This window comes from Eschrichtius robustus, chromosome 8 (genome assembly GCF_028021215.1).
Source record: "Eschrichtius robustus isolate mEscRob2 chromosome 8, mEscRob2.pri, whole genome shotgun sequence".
Classification (NCBI taxonomy): domain Eukaryota; kingdom Metazoa; phylum Chordata; class Mammalia; order Artiodactyla; family Eschrichtiidae; genus Eschrichtius; species Eschrichtius robustus.
The window spans coordinates 84,597,681-84,617,210 of NC_090831.1; the positions used below are offsets into that span (position 1 = coordinate 84,597,681).

General features: G+C 35.9%; 1 protein-coding gene across 1 annotated transcript in view; it reads left to right on the forward strand.

The window, feature by feature from the left end:
• The window catches only part of ITPRID1 (ITPR interacting domain containing 1), an 85,553-nt gene that overhangs the window by 39,496 nt on the left and 26,527 nt on the right, over window positions 1-19,530 (forward strand). Inside the window, 1 exon segment of the mRNA XM_068550029.1 lies at window positions 452-525. Within this exon segment, the coding sequence (XP_068406130.1) occupies window positions 452-525 (74 nt within the window).

Sequence of the window (19,530 nt, forward strand, 5' to 3'; positions counted from 1 at the left end):
TTATGAAATTTCCTGAATTGCTCTCCACAGATTTACCAAGTTGTAAATAAATCCCTTAGAGAGCTAAAATTAAATATGGGAAATAACTTGCTTGCTCCAAATATAGTTAAAGCTCTTTAGGAACAAAAAAAAATATTTCTAGGTTAATAGTAATAATATTATCTAAGTTTAGTTCAAATGCCACCTTTTCCAGGCAGGGCTTCTATTCCTTCCACCCAGAAGTGATCTTTCCCTTTCCCTCTTCTTAACTCCCTTAGTTCTTTGAATCTTTGTTATGAGTGCCTTGTACATACCACCTGCCTGCCGCAGACTATTAGCTCTCTGAGTTCAGAAATCATGTTTAATCCTCTTGGCAGTAGCCAGTAGGTATTCATTATATGTTGATTAAATAAATGAAGTGAATTTATTATGAAAGCATTTCTAGTGAGACTGATGCATTTTGGTGTCTCAGGTCCAGAGCTTTGAAGAAGAGGCTGGTAATCCTCTTGACATGACCTCAGGAACTGTAGGTAAGAATTCATCAAGGTGTACAATTTCATCAGTGGTCTTTCACAAAGAAAATGTCAATAACTAGTGCTCAGTTTTCTTAATATGTAGAACTTAAATTATCTTCAGGAGATGCTATACCTACTATTACTACTACTTCGACCTACTATTATTAAACACCTGCTAGCAAGGCATATGTACATGTAAATTTCAAAATACTTACTACAGAAGTGTCCAGTATCCCTGGGGCTAATGTAGTATGTGTTATTGTCTAACAGAAACTCTATATGGCCCAAATAGGCTAATGAAATGGATTTTACACAGACCTGGGACTAACTGAGTGAATACTTTCTTACTCCTACTGCCAACTGCTTGCTGTTGCACAAGTCATATTTTACTGGACCTCAGTTTTTCCGTCTGTAATGAAGAGATAAGTACAGATAATTTTTAAGTTCTCTGCTGGCACTTATAGTCTAAATTAAGTGATTCTATGACCATCATATTAATCTCACAGTGGAAACAAGTTGCCTAAATGTAACATTCCAAATCATCTCTTAGACTGGTGTTATATATTACCCTAGAAAACAGAGAAGGAAGTCTTTCTACACTACTGGTTCTTACGCTGCCATTCAGCCATCATTGTGATTCAGCATTTCCATGATCCTATAAAAGAGCTAAAAGTAGACAGGGGTTAGTGAAGCAAAATAAAGCAGATGAAGCTCGCGTGTTTCCTAGAAGAAAATATGCAAATTTAAAATTTAATTTAGTGTGGTGTCAAACACATTCTTTTCATTACAAAGTGTATGTATGGGCCTCATTTTGCTAAACACTGTTTAGAAATTATGCATTAGTAATTATAGGGTCCTGCTGATTACATAAATTGTTATCCTGCTCTTCGAAGTAATTACCACTAACCTGCACTGAGGTTTATAAGACAAAAATAAGCATCTGTTTTCCACCTAATTGAGCGCTTCTCAGTGAAGCTGGAGGTCCCCCTGCCAATAGGAATTGCCTTTCTTGACATTCAATTAAGAGGTCTGCTGATACCATGTAAGTCTCCCCAGTCATTCCAAAAAATGATTTGGGAAGTTAGGCAAAAGCACTAATTTACATTTAATCCCAAATTCATAGAACAAATTAAGATGGGTAAAGGTTAGCCTAATGGAGAAAATCTGAATTATAGTAAAGCAAATGTGATTTTATTACTTTCAAAAACAGTGTTGTTAACCCAAGAAAAAATAGGACTGACAAGAAATAAGTAAAACTAGTTTGATTAATAGGGAAAGGGAAAATTATTACTTTGATTGATATCTATGAATGGATCACATATATATGAATTATATATGTACATATTAAATATATACACATATGAATGAATGAATGTTTACACAAAGTTCAAAAGATGACTTCACTCAAAAGATGAAAGCACATGGACTGTTTGACCAATAGGATATGGCAGAAATGATGTTGTGCCACTTTCAAGCTTATCCTTTAACCCACCTGGCTGCTTCCTGTTTCTTGAGATACCTGCTCTTGGAACATTCCTTCTGGAAACCTAGCCCTAGCTCATTCTGTGTGAAAAGTGCAACACGTGGGTATCACCCTGGTGGGACAGCTTTGAATGAGCTCACCTGTGAATAAACCATCTTAGTTACCCAGTTCGGTCAAACTTTCAAATGACTCTAGCCCAGATGCCATCAGACTGCAACTGCCTGACAGAATCCAAGCAACAGCCACATAGCTAAGCTGAATCAATCCACAGAACCATGGAAGTAATAATGAATTGTAGTTTTAAGCCACATATATACATACAAATAGATGAAGGTATGTGATGAACACTTCAAATGCCTTTAAAACTTAAAGATATTTTAAAGACTATTTCATCTACTCAAGCACAATACTCTGAATATTAGCAGAAAAAGTGTATTTAAGCATTTCCCTAAATGAATTTGAGCAAAATTTCTTCTTATGAAAGATGGGGACCCAAGGCCACAAATGCACCATCCTCCCTTTATCACTGAAACGTTATCATCACTGGAATGACGAGGGAATATAAATATAAGAAGGAAACATAAAGCAATTCTCATCTCACTGAAAATATTCATTTCTGAGGATTCCAAATGATTCTTTGTAGTCATTCTTTAAGTGGTGGGCATTTCTTGGAATAGCCTCTAATTGTGAACTGCTAGATACTGTGGTAATTTTTCTGTGTTTGCTGATATTATAGGGACAGGAAAGGTATGCCTTGACTAATCTGAGAGTTAACTTAGATTCATTTGGAAATTATGACCATGACTCGTTAGTATAGTTCTACAGTGCACTTACAATGCTAAAGGAAGCTCTTCAGACTAATGATAGACAGTGAACTGTGATGTTTATACCATACACAAATGTAATACCTATGACATTTTCAGGATGGAGGAAGGGGAGGTTGGTAAACGGATCAATATAGCTCAAAGTTTTTACATCTTATGTGAAATGGTACAATATTAAAGTACGCCACGAGGGACTTCCCTGGTGGCACAGTGGTTAAGAATCCACCTGCCAATGCAGGGGACACAGGTTCGATCCCTGGTCCAGGAAGATCCCACATGCCGCGGAGCAACTAAGCCCGTGAGCCACAACTACTGAGCTTGCGCTCTAGAGCCCGCGAGCCACAACTACTGAGCTTGCGTGCCACAACTACTGAAGCCCGCGCACCTAGAGCCCGTGCTCCGCAACAAGAGAAGCCCCCGCTCGCCGCAACTAGAGAAAGCCCATGTGCAGCAACGAAGACCCAATGCAGCCAAAAAATAAAAATAAAAATAAATAAATAAAATTTAAAAAAAGAAAATAAAGTACACTGTGAAATTTTGAGGATTTAAAGCAACCATTAAAAAATCAATAGATAGCTAGTGGGAAGCAGCCGCATAGCACAGGGAGATCAGCTCAGTGCTTTGTGACCACCTAGAGAGGTGGGATAGGGAGGGTGGGAGGGACACACAAGAGGGAGGAGATATGGGGATATATGTATATGTATAAATGATTCACTTTGTTAATAAAGCAGAAACTAACACACAATTGTAAAGCAATTATACTCCAATAAAGATGTTAAAAAAAAAAAAAATGGGCAGAAGACCTAAATAGACGTTTCTCCAAAGAAGACATACAGATGGCCGAGAGGCACATGAAAAGCTGCTCAACATCAGTAATTATTAGAGAAATGCAAATCAAAACTACAATGAGCTATCACCTCACACCGATTAGGATGGGCATCATTAGAAAATCTACAAACAACAAATGCTGGAGAGGGTGTGAAGAAAAGGGAAACCTCTTGCACTGTTGGTGGGAATGTAAATCGATACAGCCACTATGGAGAACAGTATGGAGGTTCCTTAAAAAACTGAAAATAGAATTACATATGATCCAGTAATCCCACTACTGGGCATATATCCAGAGAAAAGCGTAATTCAGAAAGACACACGCACCCCAATGTTCATTGCAGCACTATTTACAATAGCCAGGTCATGGAAGCAACCTCAATGCCCATCGACAGACAAATGGATAAAGAAGATGTGGTACATATATACAATGGAATATTACTCAGCCATAAAAAGGAACGAAACTGGGTCAGTTGTAGAGATGTGGATGGATCTAGAGACTGTCATACAGAGTGAAGTAAGTCAGAAAGAGAAAAATAAAAATCAGATATTAATGCATATAATGTGGAATCCAGAAAAATAGTACAGATGAACCAGTTTGCAAGGTAGGAATAGATACATAGATGTAGAGAACAAACGTATGGACACCACGGGGGGAAAGCAGCAGGGGTGGGTGGGGGTGGTGGGATGAACTGGGAGATAGGGATTGACATGTATACACTGATGTGTATAAAATAGATAACTAATAAGAACCTGCTGTATAAAAAAAAGTTAAAAAAATCACAGAGGTATAGCAAAAAGCTAATAGAAAAATTAAATTATAATTCAAAAATGTACAATGAAGGCAGTAAGTGACAGATTGAATACTGCAGAAAAATAACTGAATTTAAAAAGTAGGAGACATGTGTGAGAAATTATTTAAGAATCAAGTAGAAAAATGAAATGGATATAATAAACAAAATGTCAAGGAAGACAGATCCAAGGAGTATATTACATAGTCGTAACAGGTGGTTAGAGTTGGACTCCTCCCGTCTTAGTTTTGACTGAGGTTCTTAAAAAGATATCAGATACGAAGTCAACATGTGACAAATCCATATATGCAACTTTTCTAAGGAAATTGTAGGACTCAGTTCCACAACTCTTGAGCTCATTGTGTATTTAAAGAGGGGACAAGTTGCAGAGAGAAAGAAAAGAATGTTGGAGGTATTTAATTGGGGAACAGAAGTGCCCTGTTGTGTGCCCTTCTGCCACTTGGAGGAGGACTGGGGATGCTACTTTGAGACCCAAGCAGTAAGGGGCATTTAAAGGAGACCACTCACAGAGCAATTTCATTATATTTAACAAGGACAGTCACAGTGTGACAGGTACTTCACGTGTGACAGGTACTTCACATGTTCTGGGTACTTCACGTGCATTACACCTTTTAATCCTCAAAATAAACCATTGAGTTAGGCACTATTATTTTTTCTAATTATTAGGTGAAGAAACTGAAGCACAGAGAGGTTAAGTAACTTTCCATGGCCTCACAGATAGTAGAAAGTGGTTCCAGGTTTCAAATTCAGGTCATCTAGCACCAGAGTCTGTACTCTTAAATACTATACCATACAACTTTGAAATGACTCCTCTGCAGTTGGAAGACATGTGGTTGGTGAATGAGAAAAATAATGCAGGCTGTGAAATGGATTGTGACTCCAGGCTGAGAACTGCTCAAGAACAAGTCAAGGAGGGCAAGGGAAGAGTTGACCACTGTATTTCATCAATTATAAGATGAACAATTTTTCCTTGAAATCAAGATACATCTTACAATTGATGGCAGGTCATAATTTAATTGGCAGAGGGTTTTTTCCTTTTTTAGTGGTACATAAATAATAGAAATCTTAAAATTAATGGTATCTAATACCATTTGATGGCAATGGGCATAAAGAAAAGGAAATGCCACCTGACCAAACTACAGACTCTGCATTGAATCATATTGACACAGCTATAACAATGTGAACACTGTTGATGGGTTTTCAGCTTTGAGAATCAACAAATAGGCAAACACAGAGACTTAATTCTGGTCACATAAACATTTTGAAGGTAGAATTATAGCTGTTGGGAAGTGGTAGATGGAAAGTTGGAAGAAAGGTGGAGGAAAGAACAGGGACTTTCATCCAAAAAGAAAACAGATGGCACCCAACCTGGGTGACTGAGAAGTAGTTTCCATAAACATATGAGCAAGCTTAAACCCAGCAATGAATGGTGCCAAATCCTAGGTTTGGAAATATTAGGGAGAAATTACCACTCTTAGGACTGCAGGGGCAGGGGAAGGAGTAGTGGCTGAAACCGGGGGGTGAACAGCTGTACGGAAAGCTGTGGCTTTTTGTAGAGTGAGGCAGCCAGGCTGTGGATGACCCAGCAGGGAGGCAGGTGGGAAAATAAATACTCCAAACTCCCTCTCTCGCTATCCTCCAATCTCCAGTGGCCAAACCCAAGATGATGCCAGAGATCAAGGAAGCTCACTGATACGGTCAATAAGGGACACATAGAGTAGAGGAGAAAGGAGACTAGATCTGGAGGAGCAAACAGAAAACATTCAGCACAGTACACTAATGTCTTTACCTTAGATAGAAGGTTGGCAAGATAATGATTAAAGCTGATAGACTGCGAAAGTAAGAAATGTTCAGATAGATGATAGATAGATAGATAGATGATAGAAATATAAGGACAAAGGGAGTGCAGTAGCAGTGTAAATTAGCTAAATCTTACCTTTTATAAATAAATAAATACTGCAACAAAAATAGTTTTTATTAAGTCTAGGTACATGAAGGAAATGAGAACACCTAAATATCACAGTAAAATGTATGAGATACAATGATAAGGTGGGGAAAGGGGTAATCCACAAATTTCCAGGCAGAAAAGTACAGACTACTTACAAGTGAAAACGTTCCAACATGTCATTAGGAGCACTAAACGGCAGATGGGAGTAAACTGATGTACACATAATTTAGAAGTGGGAAAATGTGCACCAATGATTTTATACCCATTCATATTTTTTCTATATGCAAGGGCAGCTTAAAGTCATTCTCAAAGGAAGATTCATGAAGTATTCCCTTCCCTACCCTTCTAGGACAATGTCCTGACTGATTAAGATGTTACTCAGAATAACATAGTCCTGGGAATTCCCTGGCAGTCCAGTGGTTAGGACTCCAAGCTGTCACTGCCTAGGTTCAATTCCTGGTCAGGGAACTAAGATCCCGCAAGAAAAAAAAAAAAAAAGTACTCTAGAATAATTCAAATAGGGTATGGAAAAAGTGAACTCAAGTGAAAAGCAACTAAACATACAAAGTTAATTAATTATTGTCAAACTTTTTGAAACAAAATATTACAAAGTAACTTGGGATAAAAATAAAATTTACAATAATAATTTGCTTAAATTCTATTTTATTATAAAATCTACTGTGAAAGGTTGGAAATAGGATAAAAGAGAAATAAAGACAAAAACTAATCAGGGTTTATCATATTAAAATCTAATAAAGTATACTTCAAGGTAAAAAAAATTAAAAAGAAGACTTTAAAAATTTAATCAAAATTATAAACCACATTTAAGATTTAAAAATTTTGAATCATTACATACCAAATAATTAACATCTAATATATAAAGGCTGATTTTATGAATTTGTAAAAAGCCTCTAGAAATCAATTAGAACAACAACAAAACCTTATTAGATTAATGAGGAAAGGAAATAGATACAAAGTCCAGGGAAGAAATATACAAGCTCCACAAAAATGGTAAAACATGATCAGTGTCTCCTGTAACTAAAGAAATACAAATTTAAACAATAATGATAACATGTGTTTCACCTACCATATTAGCAAATATTTAAAGATTTATATAATACCCAGTGATAATAAATAAAAATTTAAAACAAACACCAAATGTTGGTTGGAAGCTAAATTGTCATAATTATTTGGAGTATAACCTGTTGATGTTGCACAATTTTAAATGTATGTAACTTTAGTGCAACTATTATAGTTCTGAAACTTGACCTACCAATAGACTCAAATGTACACGCAAGGATTTTTTACTATAAAAATGTTTATAATAACAAGCAACTAGAGGCAGCCTAAGTGCCAAAAATATGTTTGCTTCAAATAATTATTGTACGTTCTGACGTTAAAATCTATTCATCTATTCTGACATTAAAATCTATTTTTTTTAATGAGGCAGATATTTATATGTTGATACGGAAAGGTCTCTATGAGATATACAGCTGCTAAAGGAGGGGAAAAAAGATACGTGCAAAAGAGTCTATGTACATACCTCTTTGTGTTGAAAGAGTATATTTCTATTGAGGGAGGAAAGTATGTGCAGGACGCTTCTGAAAGAATGTATAAGGGACTGTTAATGGCAGTACCTTAACAGAAGGGAAACTCACATGTTTTTAATTAATTGGCATCTTTTATTATGTTACCATATGTATATGTTATTTTCATAACACTACTTAGCAAAAGAAACTCTGTGATACTATAGGAAATTGACACAATGAAAATGGGAGATTTTGTTTTAATAAAAATTATATATGTTAAGGTGTACAATGTGATAATTTGATGTACATATACACAGTGAAATAATTACTATGATGATGACTACTCAAGCTAATTAACATGTCACCTCTTCACATAGTTAACTTTCTGTGTGTGTGTAATGAATGAACCCAAAATCTCTCTTAGCAAATTTCTAATATTCAATACAGTATTACCAACTATAGTCATCATGCAGTACCTTAGATCTCTAGACTCACTCATCCTGAATAACTGCAACTTTGTACCCTTTGACCGACGTCTCCACTCAAATTGGGAGATTTTATTATTCCTCTCATCTTTTACAGGTCAAGCATGAAATAATAAAATATGATAGAAAAGATATTAATATTATAATTGATAATATGCCTTTAATAGAAGACTATTGAAATAAGTATTCTTTGCTGGTGTTCTTGGAATATTTATTAAAATATCTAACAAACTGTTTGCAAAGATTATTTCATTTATATCTTATACACACACACACACACTCACACATAATGTATAGGCCACTTTGCCATAGATATAAACGCAGTCATGTTTGAATTCAATAAAAAAAATATAAGAGACACTTTCCTCCTCCAAACAAAGCAAAATACCAAATCCAAGACTTGGGGACTGAGTCCTCCATCTTATAGAAAAGTGCAGAAAATGCAGAGTTAACACTATAAATTCAGATCATTTGAATAATGATGGAGAACATTTCATATAAAACTGGAGAATTGGAACAGAAGCACTGATCTGAGGCAAATTCATAGCCTTAATTGCTTTCACAATCAAATAAGTAAAAAGTAAAATTAAGCACATGTCTCAAGAAATAATCATAAAAACAATAAAGTAAACATAATTAGAAGACAGAGATGAATAGACAAGTAGAAATGAATAATGTGGGAAGCAGAAAACAAGTGATTTGATAAGTAAAATCCAAGTACTAGTTTTCATTTTTGGGGGAAAAAATGAAAAACAAAAAAGAAAAAGACAACACTGTCAAAAAATAAAAGAGAAAAATGCATACAAACAGAATTAAGTAATCAAAATAAAATTAGAGGAAAGATACATGGTCACTGATACAAAAAATAAATTGTGTAATATGCAAACCCATTTTTAAATTATGAAGAAATACCAGTACTACTAGTGGGATTAAAACCAGAGATAATTAACATGGATGATATTTTAGAAAAATAAATATTTATATCAGTAAATTATATATTGGTATTATTTACCTATATTTATGTATGCATATATATAAAATTAACAAAAAATATAGGTAAGTAAGTTAACACCATAGAGGGAGAAACAAGCAAAAATTAAGTTTATCAAAAACTGCCTCTGAGAGTGGCATGGACTTATATATACTACCAAATGTAAAATAGATAGCTAGTGGTAAGAAGCTGCATAGCACAGGGAGATCAGCTCGGTGCTTAGTGACCACCTAGAGGGGTGGGATAAGGAGGGTGGGAGGGAGACGCAAGAGGGAGGAGATATGGGGATATATGTATATGTATAGCTGATTCACTTTGTTATAAAGCAGAAACTAACACACCATTGTAAAGCAATTATACTTCAATAAAGATGTTTAAAAAAAAAAAAAAAACTGCCTCTGAGAGTAGCCGTGACCAACAACGACCAAAAAAAAAAAAAATTATGTGACCAGATTCTTTCAATGTTTTGAGAAGCAATTGCTTTTTCTATATATAAATTTTTCAGGTAATGTAAGCATTTATCAATCTTTCCAGTTCCATACAGGTTTTTAAAAACCTGATATCAAAATGTTACTAAAATGGTTCACAAAATTGATAAATTTCACTTATGAATATAGACGCAAAATATTTTAATTAAATAATGGTGACTTAAATAAAGTAAAATATAAAAGAATACTAATCCTTGGATAACTCACTTTTATTCCAAGATTTCCATGTTTCAACAATTGAAAAATATAATTGATATAATTTATCATTGACTACTATGATAAATTATGAAAGGAAATAAATGATACATTGACTTGATAGATTATGAAAAAGATGTATATGTTTATGAAACATTTCACTCTATCAACAGAAATTTCAGATAAATGACATTTAAGATAGATAACTGAATGCAAAAAAAAAAAACAAGTTACAAAAGGGCTAGAAGTAAATATAGATGAATATTTATATCATTTGAAATAATGATTTTAAAAGCTTTACTTAAATTACAACAAATTAATAGATTTTTTTCTACCTAAAATTGAAGACCTACATGTGAAAACAACCATAAAGAATGAAAAGGTAAATGACAAACTGGAAGTATATTTTCATCATAAAGAAGACAGGATTATGATTTTTTAACTACATAAAATTTATTGCATATCAAACATCTAACAAGAGCAATAGTGTTTCCCCATAAATTTAAAGATGGACCATCATCAGGAAAATCACTTAAAACATATCCATTAACAGTTCAAAAAACATTTAATAATCTCAAAATATGCAGAAAAGAAAGTAACAAAATGCAAAAGTAATTAATGGTTAAATATCAAAACAAAGAAAGAAAAACTCTTTGCAATGGAAGGGAAGTTTCTTAATCTAAGGGCATCTATCAAATCTTGACAGCAAATATCAATCCTAGCAAAGAAACCTTAAAGAAATTCCATTAGCCAGGAACAAAACCTGCTAACATTGCTTTTATTCAACATTGGACTAAAAGTCAAAGCAGAATGACAACACCATGAAAGTATGAAGTGTATAAACTTAAAAACTGTTCACCTTTGCAGGCAAGGTGACTGTCTACATAGAAATCTCAAGAGAATTGATAGACATATTAGTAGAATAATAAGGTTTAGCAAGCTTGTTGAATTCTAGAGCAAAATGCAAAAATCAGTATTATTTCCATGCATCAGCAATAACCAAACGAAGACATTAACAGAAAAACAAAAAAGGATTTCTTTCAGAATTTCAACAAAAACAATAAACCTATAAAAGTACCTCGGAATATATCTAAATGAAGACTCAGTATATTTATTGAAAATTAAATTTTCACCAATTAATCTAGAAGTGCAACACAACTTCAGTAAAAATTCTGATAGGAAAATAGAAAAAAGGCAAATGACTAAACAAAAATGGACAAAACACATAAATATACAATTCACAGAAAAGTTGGCCAATAAAGAAGAAAAAATGCTTCATCCCATTATAATCAGAAGGAGGTAAATTTAAATAAGATACTATTTTAAACCCAAAATATTGGCAAAATTTTTATATTTTGATACTACCAAATGCCAGTAAGCCTATAGAGAAAGGGGAGAACTCTTACACTACTGGTGAGATTATAAATTGGTACAACCATTTTGTAAAGCAGTTTCAAAGCAGTTTAGCAAAATCTAGTAAAGTTTAAGATACACAGACTCTTTGATTCGGCCATTCCATGTTTAGTATATGCCCTAGAGAGATATTCACATATATGCAGAAGAATGGAGGTATAAGAATATTTTTTTTGCAACACTGAAATAATGAAAAACTTAAAACAACCTAAGGGCAATCAAATCAATAACAGAAACGTTAAAGATATTATAATATAGTCATACAGTAGAATAATACACAACAGTGATAATAAACAAGTTAATTTATCCACTTGGGAAAATATCACAAATATTAGCAACATTTGCTCTGTATGAATGCATATTAAAGTAAAAGCAAAAAAATATGCAAGGAAAAATGTAAACACCAAATTCAGGATCCTGGTTAACTGGGAAGGAAGGAAAGGACTGAGGAAATGGTATCAGGACAAGATAAACCGAGGACTTCTACTGTATCTGTGGTGTTTCCTTTAAAAAAAAAAACTGAAGTAACTATGGCTAAATGTTGCACTTTAACAGAGCTGGTGGAAGGTTTCAAGGAATAGGTGTTTGTTGTTTTATTTTTCTATACCCTCTAGTGTTTGAAATATTTCCCAATGTGAGAAAATTTAACAAAAACCAAAGGCATCAGTAGGAATTTTACTCAACAGAATAATGTAAATGAAGCAAATTTCAACCTCAGTAGTAATCTAAGAAATATAAATTTAAGTTACACTAAAATAGACAAATGAGTTACTAAATTGATGGAGGGTTAAGAAATCATATAATCTGATGTTGTCAAGGATACACATTGTTTTCCAAAGGCAATATAACAACATGTATCAGAAATATTGCAAATGGTTTACCTTCTGAGCTGTGCGCACCCTCTAGAAAGTTATCCTAAAACAGTTATAAAAGAGGTGTGAAAAATAAAAATAAAAACAATCAAAGAAATTAAATTTTAAAAAAATCAGTACTAGCCTAGATATCCAACATAAAAGATTGTTTAAATAAATAATGCTGCATATCATGCAGTGATTAATGAGAACACAACTGGTATTTTACGCCACAGTGGTTAAAGACTTAGAATTAGGAGATAAGAACAAGTCAAAATAAAACCTCATGTTCCTACAGAAAAATATCTGAATTTGCTTATATAAAATTACATATTTAATCTATATAATACACATAAAAATTACATATGAGATAAACTACAGGTAATAGTTTGGTGACCATCTCATGATGATGAGTTTCAGGTAATATTTTGTCTTTTCCCTTCTTACATTTTATACAATACAAATGAAAATGTTTGAAACAAGTTTCTAACCCTTAGCGCTCCAACAACAACAAAAATCAATCCTTTGATCAATCAAGAGAGAGAAAGAGGGAGAGATCACAGTATTAACAATGGCAATCTCCAGATGATAGAATTACATCTGGTTTTTCCTCCTTTTGCTTATCTGTATTTTCTAATTTGTCTACACAGAATAATCATTCAATGAAGATAATCCTAAATGTTAATTTTTACAATTTGAATATATTTGGGGACTTAGAGAACTTTGAAGAGATAACTTTTATATCCTATCTCCTGGTTGGTCTTCTTCCTAGAGAGTTTAGTTACCACTAAACTAGAATCGTTTATTCTCTCTCAATTTTTCCCTTCCCTTCCTTTCTCTTCCCTCCCCTCCCCTCCCCTTCTCTTTCTCTCCCTCTCCCTCTTCCTCTCTCTTCTTCTTTCTCTGTTATTTCAAAGAGGCTGGTATTCGAATTTAGAAAACACCAAAAATGGCCTATTTCCTTTGTTAGGCAGACAAATTCCGTAGTCCCTGCTATTCTTCCTCCTTTATTTTCTCTACCTATACCCGCTTCCTTTTGCTATTATTGCCCTTGGTGAATGACACCTCCACAGGACTTACTGGAAAAACTGTAACCTGGCTCTCTTGTGCCAAACTGTGTTCCTTTTAGGGGTAGGAATCTTGTCCTATTCACCCAGTAAGCCTAGCACAGTGCCTGACCCATCAGGGAATCCCATACATACATGTTGCCTCCCCACATTGGTCATGTCGCCTTCTGGGCTTCTCTTGTCTTAGCCAAAAGAGTTCCCAATTCTAATTCATCAGTAGTGATTTAATGTTGCAACAGTGCCTTATGGGCAGAGTATAATGACTAGCTTAAAATGTAGTGCATAGTTTTTTTAATGGTTTTACTGTCATAGATTTCAATATTTGTAAATTAGGAATTTATCCAATTTGTACATACCTTTCAAATCTGTGAATTGCTCCTTCATTTTATTCATGTTGCATTTAGTACTAAGTAATGTAGACAATTTACTTCACTTTTACACACATTTCAGCAACGTCTCTCAGAAAGTTGGTTTATCAGAATATATGTGAAATCTGTTGCTGAACTTTATACTCCAATCAATTACAATTATTATGAAGGAGCATTTCCTTGTTAATTAACAATTTACATCAATACACAGATTTGTAGTGTCCCAAGCAGTTTTGATTATATTACTTAATGTAATGATCACACTATTCTTTCCTCTTTAGAGATAAGACATCAATAAATTAACTTGACTAAGTTTACACAGCTGGCCAAGGGAAGGACCAAAATTCAAGCCAGGATCTTGTCCTCCTTCCATACTGAATTAATTCATTCAACAAATATTCAATGAGCACTTAACACATACAAGAACCTGTTCTAGGTGCTGGGGTTACAGATGGAAGCCGAACAGAGCCTAGTCTCTTGGAGCATACAAGATTTAGGAGAAACTAATTAATTATTAATGTACAATTGTGGTAAGTGTCAAGAGGAAAAAGCAAAAGATGAATTGAAAGCTGCTAACATCCCGGAAAGAGCCAAGTACAGATTCAAGTGCCTTGATAAAGCATCATTTTAACTTCTTGGCAACATCTGAGTGCTCTGTGTCAGGCACACTTCCAGACACTTCCCATCTATTGATTCATTGAATCCTCCCTTGGAGGTGGATTCTATCATTATCATTCCCATTGCACAGATGAGGAAACTGATGTACAGAGATTGTGTGGTTGCCCATGGCCACACATCTCAGAGCCCCTGACTGTCTTTTGTTTCTTGTCGCCTTCTAAATTGGCATTGACAGAATCCCTGTGGTGACGAGCTCTTAGCGCTTGCCTTAAACCCTAGTGCAGAAAGTCTATTGAAACAACAACATTGCTCAAATATAAAACAAACTTAGATCATGAGACTCAGAAGATACTGATTTCTATAATAACCTCCTATACATGAATCTACTTTGGTGTTTATGGCTTCATACCTGGATTATTACCACTGACCTCCCCGATGGTGTGATTTGCTAACTTGAAGGTAAAAATGGACTCCATTGGCAATGAGAAGAGGGGCAGGAGTGCCCACCTCTTTGGTTGTTTGCTTGGCCTAGGTAGTGTTATTTGTTTTGGGGGAATTAGTGCCCAGGGAAAAGGGTAGCCAGAATGAAGGGAACTGATCACTTGAGACTGCCTGTTCACAAGACAGATTGGGACCAACACACTGGTGGAGCACAGGTCTCAGTGGCTCTGTCCCTTGGCTCAGTCGCCTGGCCTCAATTTGAGTCCAATTGCTTAATTTTCTGCACACCCCACGAAAGCCAATTCCCATGCTGCTCTGTGTCTTCTTTATATTTCTCCATAATACCATCTTTGGCTGTTTAACTGCAGCGGGCTTTATGATAAGGGTTACTGTTTGTTGTTTTCTTCGTTGGCAGTAGGCAAAGACTTAATTTTAAAAGACACACTCAAACTCAAACAGCCCTGAACGACTTACACAGAAAGCAGGGTGTTTTCTAGGCTTGTTTCTGAGATAACTACAATTTTTATTAGGCAATTTTATCATTGTTATAAATAAGTAATTGTACTGGGGAGAAGGGATAATCCTTATTTAATTAAATTCATCTATACTCCCAGGTTGGCAGCAACAAGACATATGTGAGACTAATACCCACAGCCTGCCTCTTTGCATGTGCAATTAAAAATTCACTCTACAGTAGCACTGCCAGTTTCGTGTTGCTTTTGGCATTTACAAATTCTTTTATTTTGTGACTTTTTTTTTTAACCATACACATATGCTGGAGCAGATGTTGCTTATTTGTTGTTTATTCAAATCTGTAGGCTCTGGCAGCTAACTCCATTGTTCTGTAATGAAGCTTTATTCACTGTCCTGTATTGGGACCCAGCGCCTGCACGAGAGGCTGCGTTAGCTCCCGGTAGGATGCCACAGTTATTGCCCTTGTGGTTGGCTGTTTATAGTCGGAAGCTTGCACTGGGGAGAAAAATCAACAACAACAAAGGGCTGGGTGGTTATAGTTGGGGTGAATGGAAAGGAACGGAACAGGCGGGAAGGTCACCCAGCATTACTCTGCTCTGTAGTTCTGCCTGGTGGCCTCAGCCTGGCATGCGGCTTCATCTGCTGTGGGGATTTGGTGTCTGAGGCTGGGAAGCATTTCCTCCCTGCTCTTCCTCTTCTTTTTCTTTCCTTTCCTCTCTCTAGTTATTGAATTCGTTCACGGGCAGGGTGTCTAGTGCATCTCCTCACCCCCACTCCAGCCCCTTATTTCCAGTGCATTCACAGATTCACTAACAGCCACGCTTAGTCCAGCGCAAAACTTTCCTCCATATATCACACCCTCATCACATCTTTCCTCATCCACGTACTGTTTCTGGCTGCCTGTGTCTTGGGGAAGCCACACTTCATAAAGTCAAGAATGTCAGGTCCATGTTGACCAAAATAAAGACCTGCTGACCCTAGAGCTCCAACACCAATTTGGAGACGTTCGCCTTCTGGAAAACCCGTCTTGGCCAGGAGGCAATCAATCAGAGATGTAACCACCTCCATCTGGCACATTATGCCATGGAACCTCACTATTAACACATTTGTGATTCATCTTGTCCCAACGAGTGGTGCCAGGGATCAAGCCACATCCTCCCTCCCCGTGGCAGCTGGGAGCAGTCTAGCTTCCAGCAGGCAGAGTTAACACATTGGCTCCTGTGACATTGCAAGTAACAATTCTTTTAATTATCACACCTTCCCTCCCCCTCCCCACCCACTCCACAGACATTTTGGCACCATGGGGATATTTTGCAGCCGGCAATCAGTGCTTTTCTTAATTGACTGAGTATGTTCCAATAGCATGAAGGCTGGTATTATCCACTATCGAATAAAAGGGGCAGTTGCTTGATGCTAAGTTCTATAGCTATAACCCTACACTTGTTTGGGAGCTTTTACTTCCATAAGAATGCTCTAGTGTTCGTTCATGATTGTTTTTTAAATTTCATTTCTCCTAATTGTCTATACTTGGATATATCCTTAGGACTGAATTCAAGGTCTTTCCCATTCTGGCCTCAGTACATCCTGACAGTCTCACTTCCTTTCCCACAGCCCAAACTGCACATATTTGGGTTGCTCTGCATCCCTCAGCACTTCCCACTTTTACATCTTTGTAGTTGCCTTGCTCCCTTTTCATGGAATCCACTTCCAATATCTTTTGCTACATGCCAAAAGTCATCCACCCTCAAGGTCTCAGTTCAGCTATTGCCTCTTCTGTCATCTCCTCCAAGAACCCTCTTCCCTGGAGTACCCCTTCTTCAGTGCTCCCATAAATTTTGATATGCCTTTACCATAGGCCTGAACACAGTTTGCCTTGAATTATAATTAGCTGGTGCAAAACACATGTCTTTAACTAAATTGGTATTTCTTTTACGGATTCTTTGCATACATCTTAGTAGCCATGTCTTGATTAGGGGTTGGCGTCACATCTGTGGAGCACTTAGCGTGGGAAATGGGCTTAAAGAATGGGGGTAAACCTGTACTGAGTATTCTATAGGCCAGGCATCACACACAGCGCTTTACATTCTTAACTCATTCTTAAAACAACCACAGGAATTAGTGGATTTTACCCCCATTTTACAGAAGAGGAAACTGAGGCTGAGCGAGGATAAATAATTGGATCCAGGTAACCCAGCTATTGAGTGACTGAGCTAGGATTCACAGATCTGTCTGATCCAAAAACTTTTATTCTTGCCAAAACATTCCTCTATTTCCCTAACAAAAATTTTAATGTTATGTTAGAATAGTCAAGATACCACCCTAATATTAAAATGTAGGTAGAATTAGATTTATAATTCAACAGAGAAAACACTGTTGTACTTCTAAGGGAATATTAAAATCAAAGTATATTAATATGGTTGAAATGAACCACACCAAAAAAGGGGGAGCAAACCAAAGTTTATGATTTAACTAGGGGTTCAGTTTATTTAAATTCAGGCTTAATAATAATAACAGTTATTATTATCGTTATATAAATCCCCACAGAACTATGCTAGATGAAAATAAACAAGAGCATGCTCTTCTATGCCCCTTATAAAAGTTAATTTTTTGTTTAACAAGAGATGTGTTTCAGGGTTTGTTCAGAGGATAGCTTATATCAGATATGAAACCAGGAATCCTTTATTTTGTTGTAGCCTAACAGGTTGTTTTGGAAGAGGATTAGAAAATCAGTCTCTCACAGGCCCTTTTTTGAGCCTGGAGAGGTAATTATGGAAGGAATGAAGGGTGAGGCCAAGGTGGTTGACAGAAGCCACAAAAGAGGAAGAAAGGGAAGGTAAAGAGAACGTGTTTCAGATGTTTTTTATCACATGATTTATCCCCTATTCTTGCCCCAGCTCAGCCCCACCACTCTTCCCCCACTCCTTTCTAGGTTCCTTTAATTACTGGCCAAGTGCTAGTATAAAACCGTTCAAGGTGAATATTGCATCAAGAAACTAGGCCATTAATAAGGGAGTTTGTGTTTTGCCAAAAGTCCCAGGTAGTATGAAGTTGATGTGAAGATCGATGGCTTAGGGGAGTGCAAGGGGAAAATCATAGCTTCCCACCTTCTTTTCAGGAATCTGCTGGAAGAAATATCCCAGTACTTGTCTTGTGTAGCAAACATTATCCTGTATGGTAAGCACAAGGCTCTAGAAAAGTCTGAGCAAGTGAAAAGGAAACTGGTACTAGAAGAGGCTTTGAATATTAGGGCTTTTCCTTCCATATCTGATCTTATTCTGGCTGTTCTCCTCACTTTGGAAAGAGAGTTGGCATTTTCCCCTCTTAGTCTTCCCTGGGAAAGTTGAAACCAGAGGTGAGGCTGGTTCTTCTCCCTGGGAAGAGAGGTTAGAGAGTGGCTCAGAGCCAGAGCAGCTGAGAATTTGATTGGTTTCTTCTGCTGCCAACTGTAGTCTGCTTCTGGTGCCCACATAGACTTCAAGGATGATATCTGACATGGTCTATTTCCTTCAGCATGTGCAATTTGCCCACCTGCATGGCAATTGCACAGGTTTAACCTTGGTCATGGTCTGATGCACTAACCAATAGGATTTAAAATTTATTTTATAAAATATAACATGATATGAACTTGTAAATATTCTATTTTCATTAAATGACTTTCTTTTAAAAATATGCAGAGTCTACAGGGAAATTCAAAGTTCTGTTTCTATCATTATTGTTCTTATTGTATTAATAGGTAATATTATTAGTATAAATTCTTGCCTCCTGAAAAATATGACTATTTCAAAAACCAGTATTTGCTCTTTGTTAACGATAAAGTGAATAAATTGTGATTTCCTAGCAGTCCAAAGACACTGACATGCATACCTTGGTAACCTAGTGGGGGATCTGACACCTATTCAAAGCTCAGAAAGTATTTCTTCAATGGATGAATGAGACAACAAAGATTTCTCAGGAGCTGTATTCCTGCCTTTGATAAAAAGAAAAAATCAAGCCCCTATCTAAATGTCTTCATAGAGCAATGATATGAGAGAGAAAGAGAGAGCTAGAGAAAGAGAGAGATGGAGAAACTTATGATGGCCAGGCTCTAAAGGCTTAAATAAAATCAACGTCACTTAAATAGATTTTTGCAAAGATAATGTAGTGCAGTAGTATGGACTTCTGTTGACCTGACTTGATAATGATAAAAAGCTTTGAATTTAGAAGAATAAAAAAATTTTATGCCCA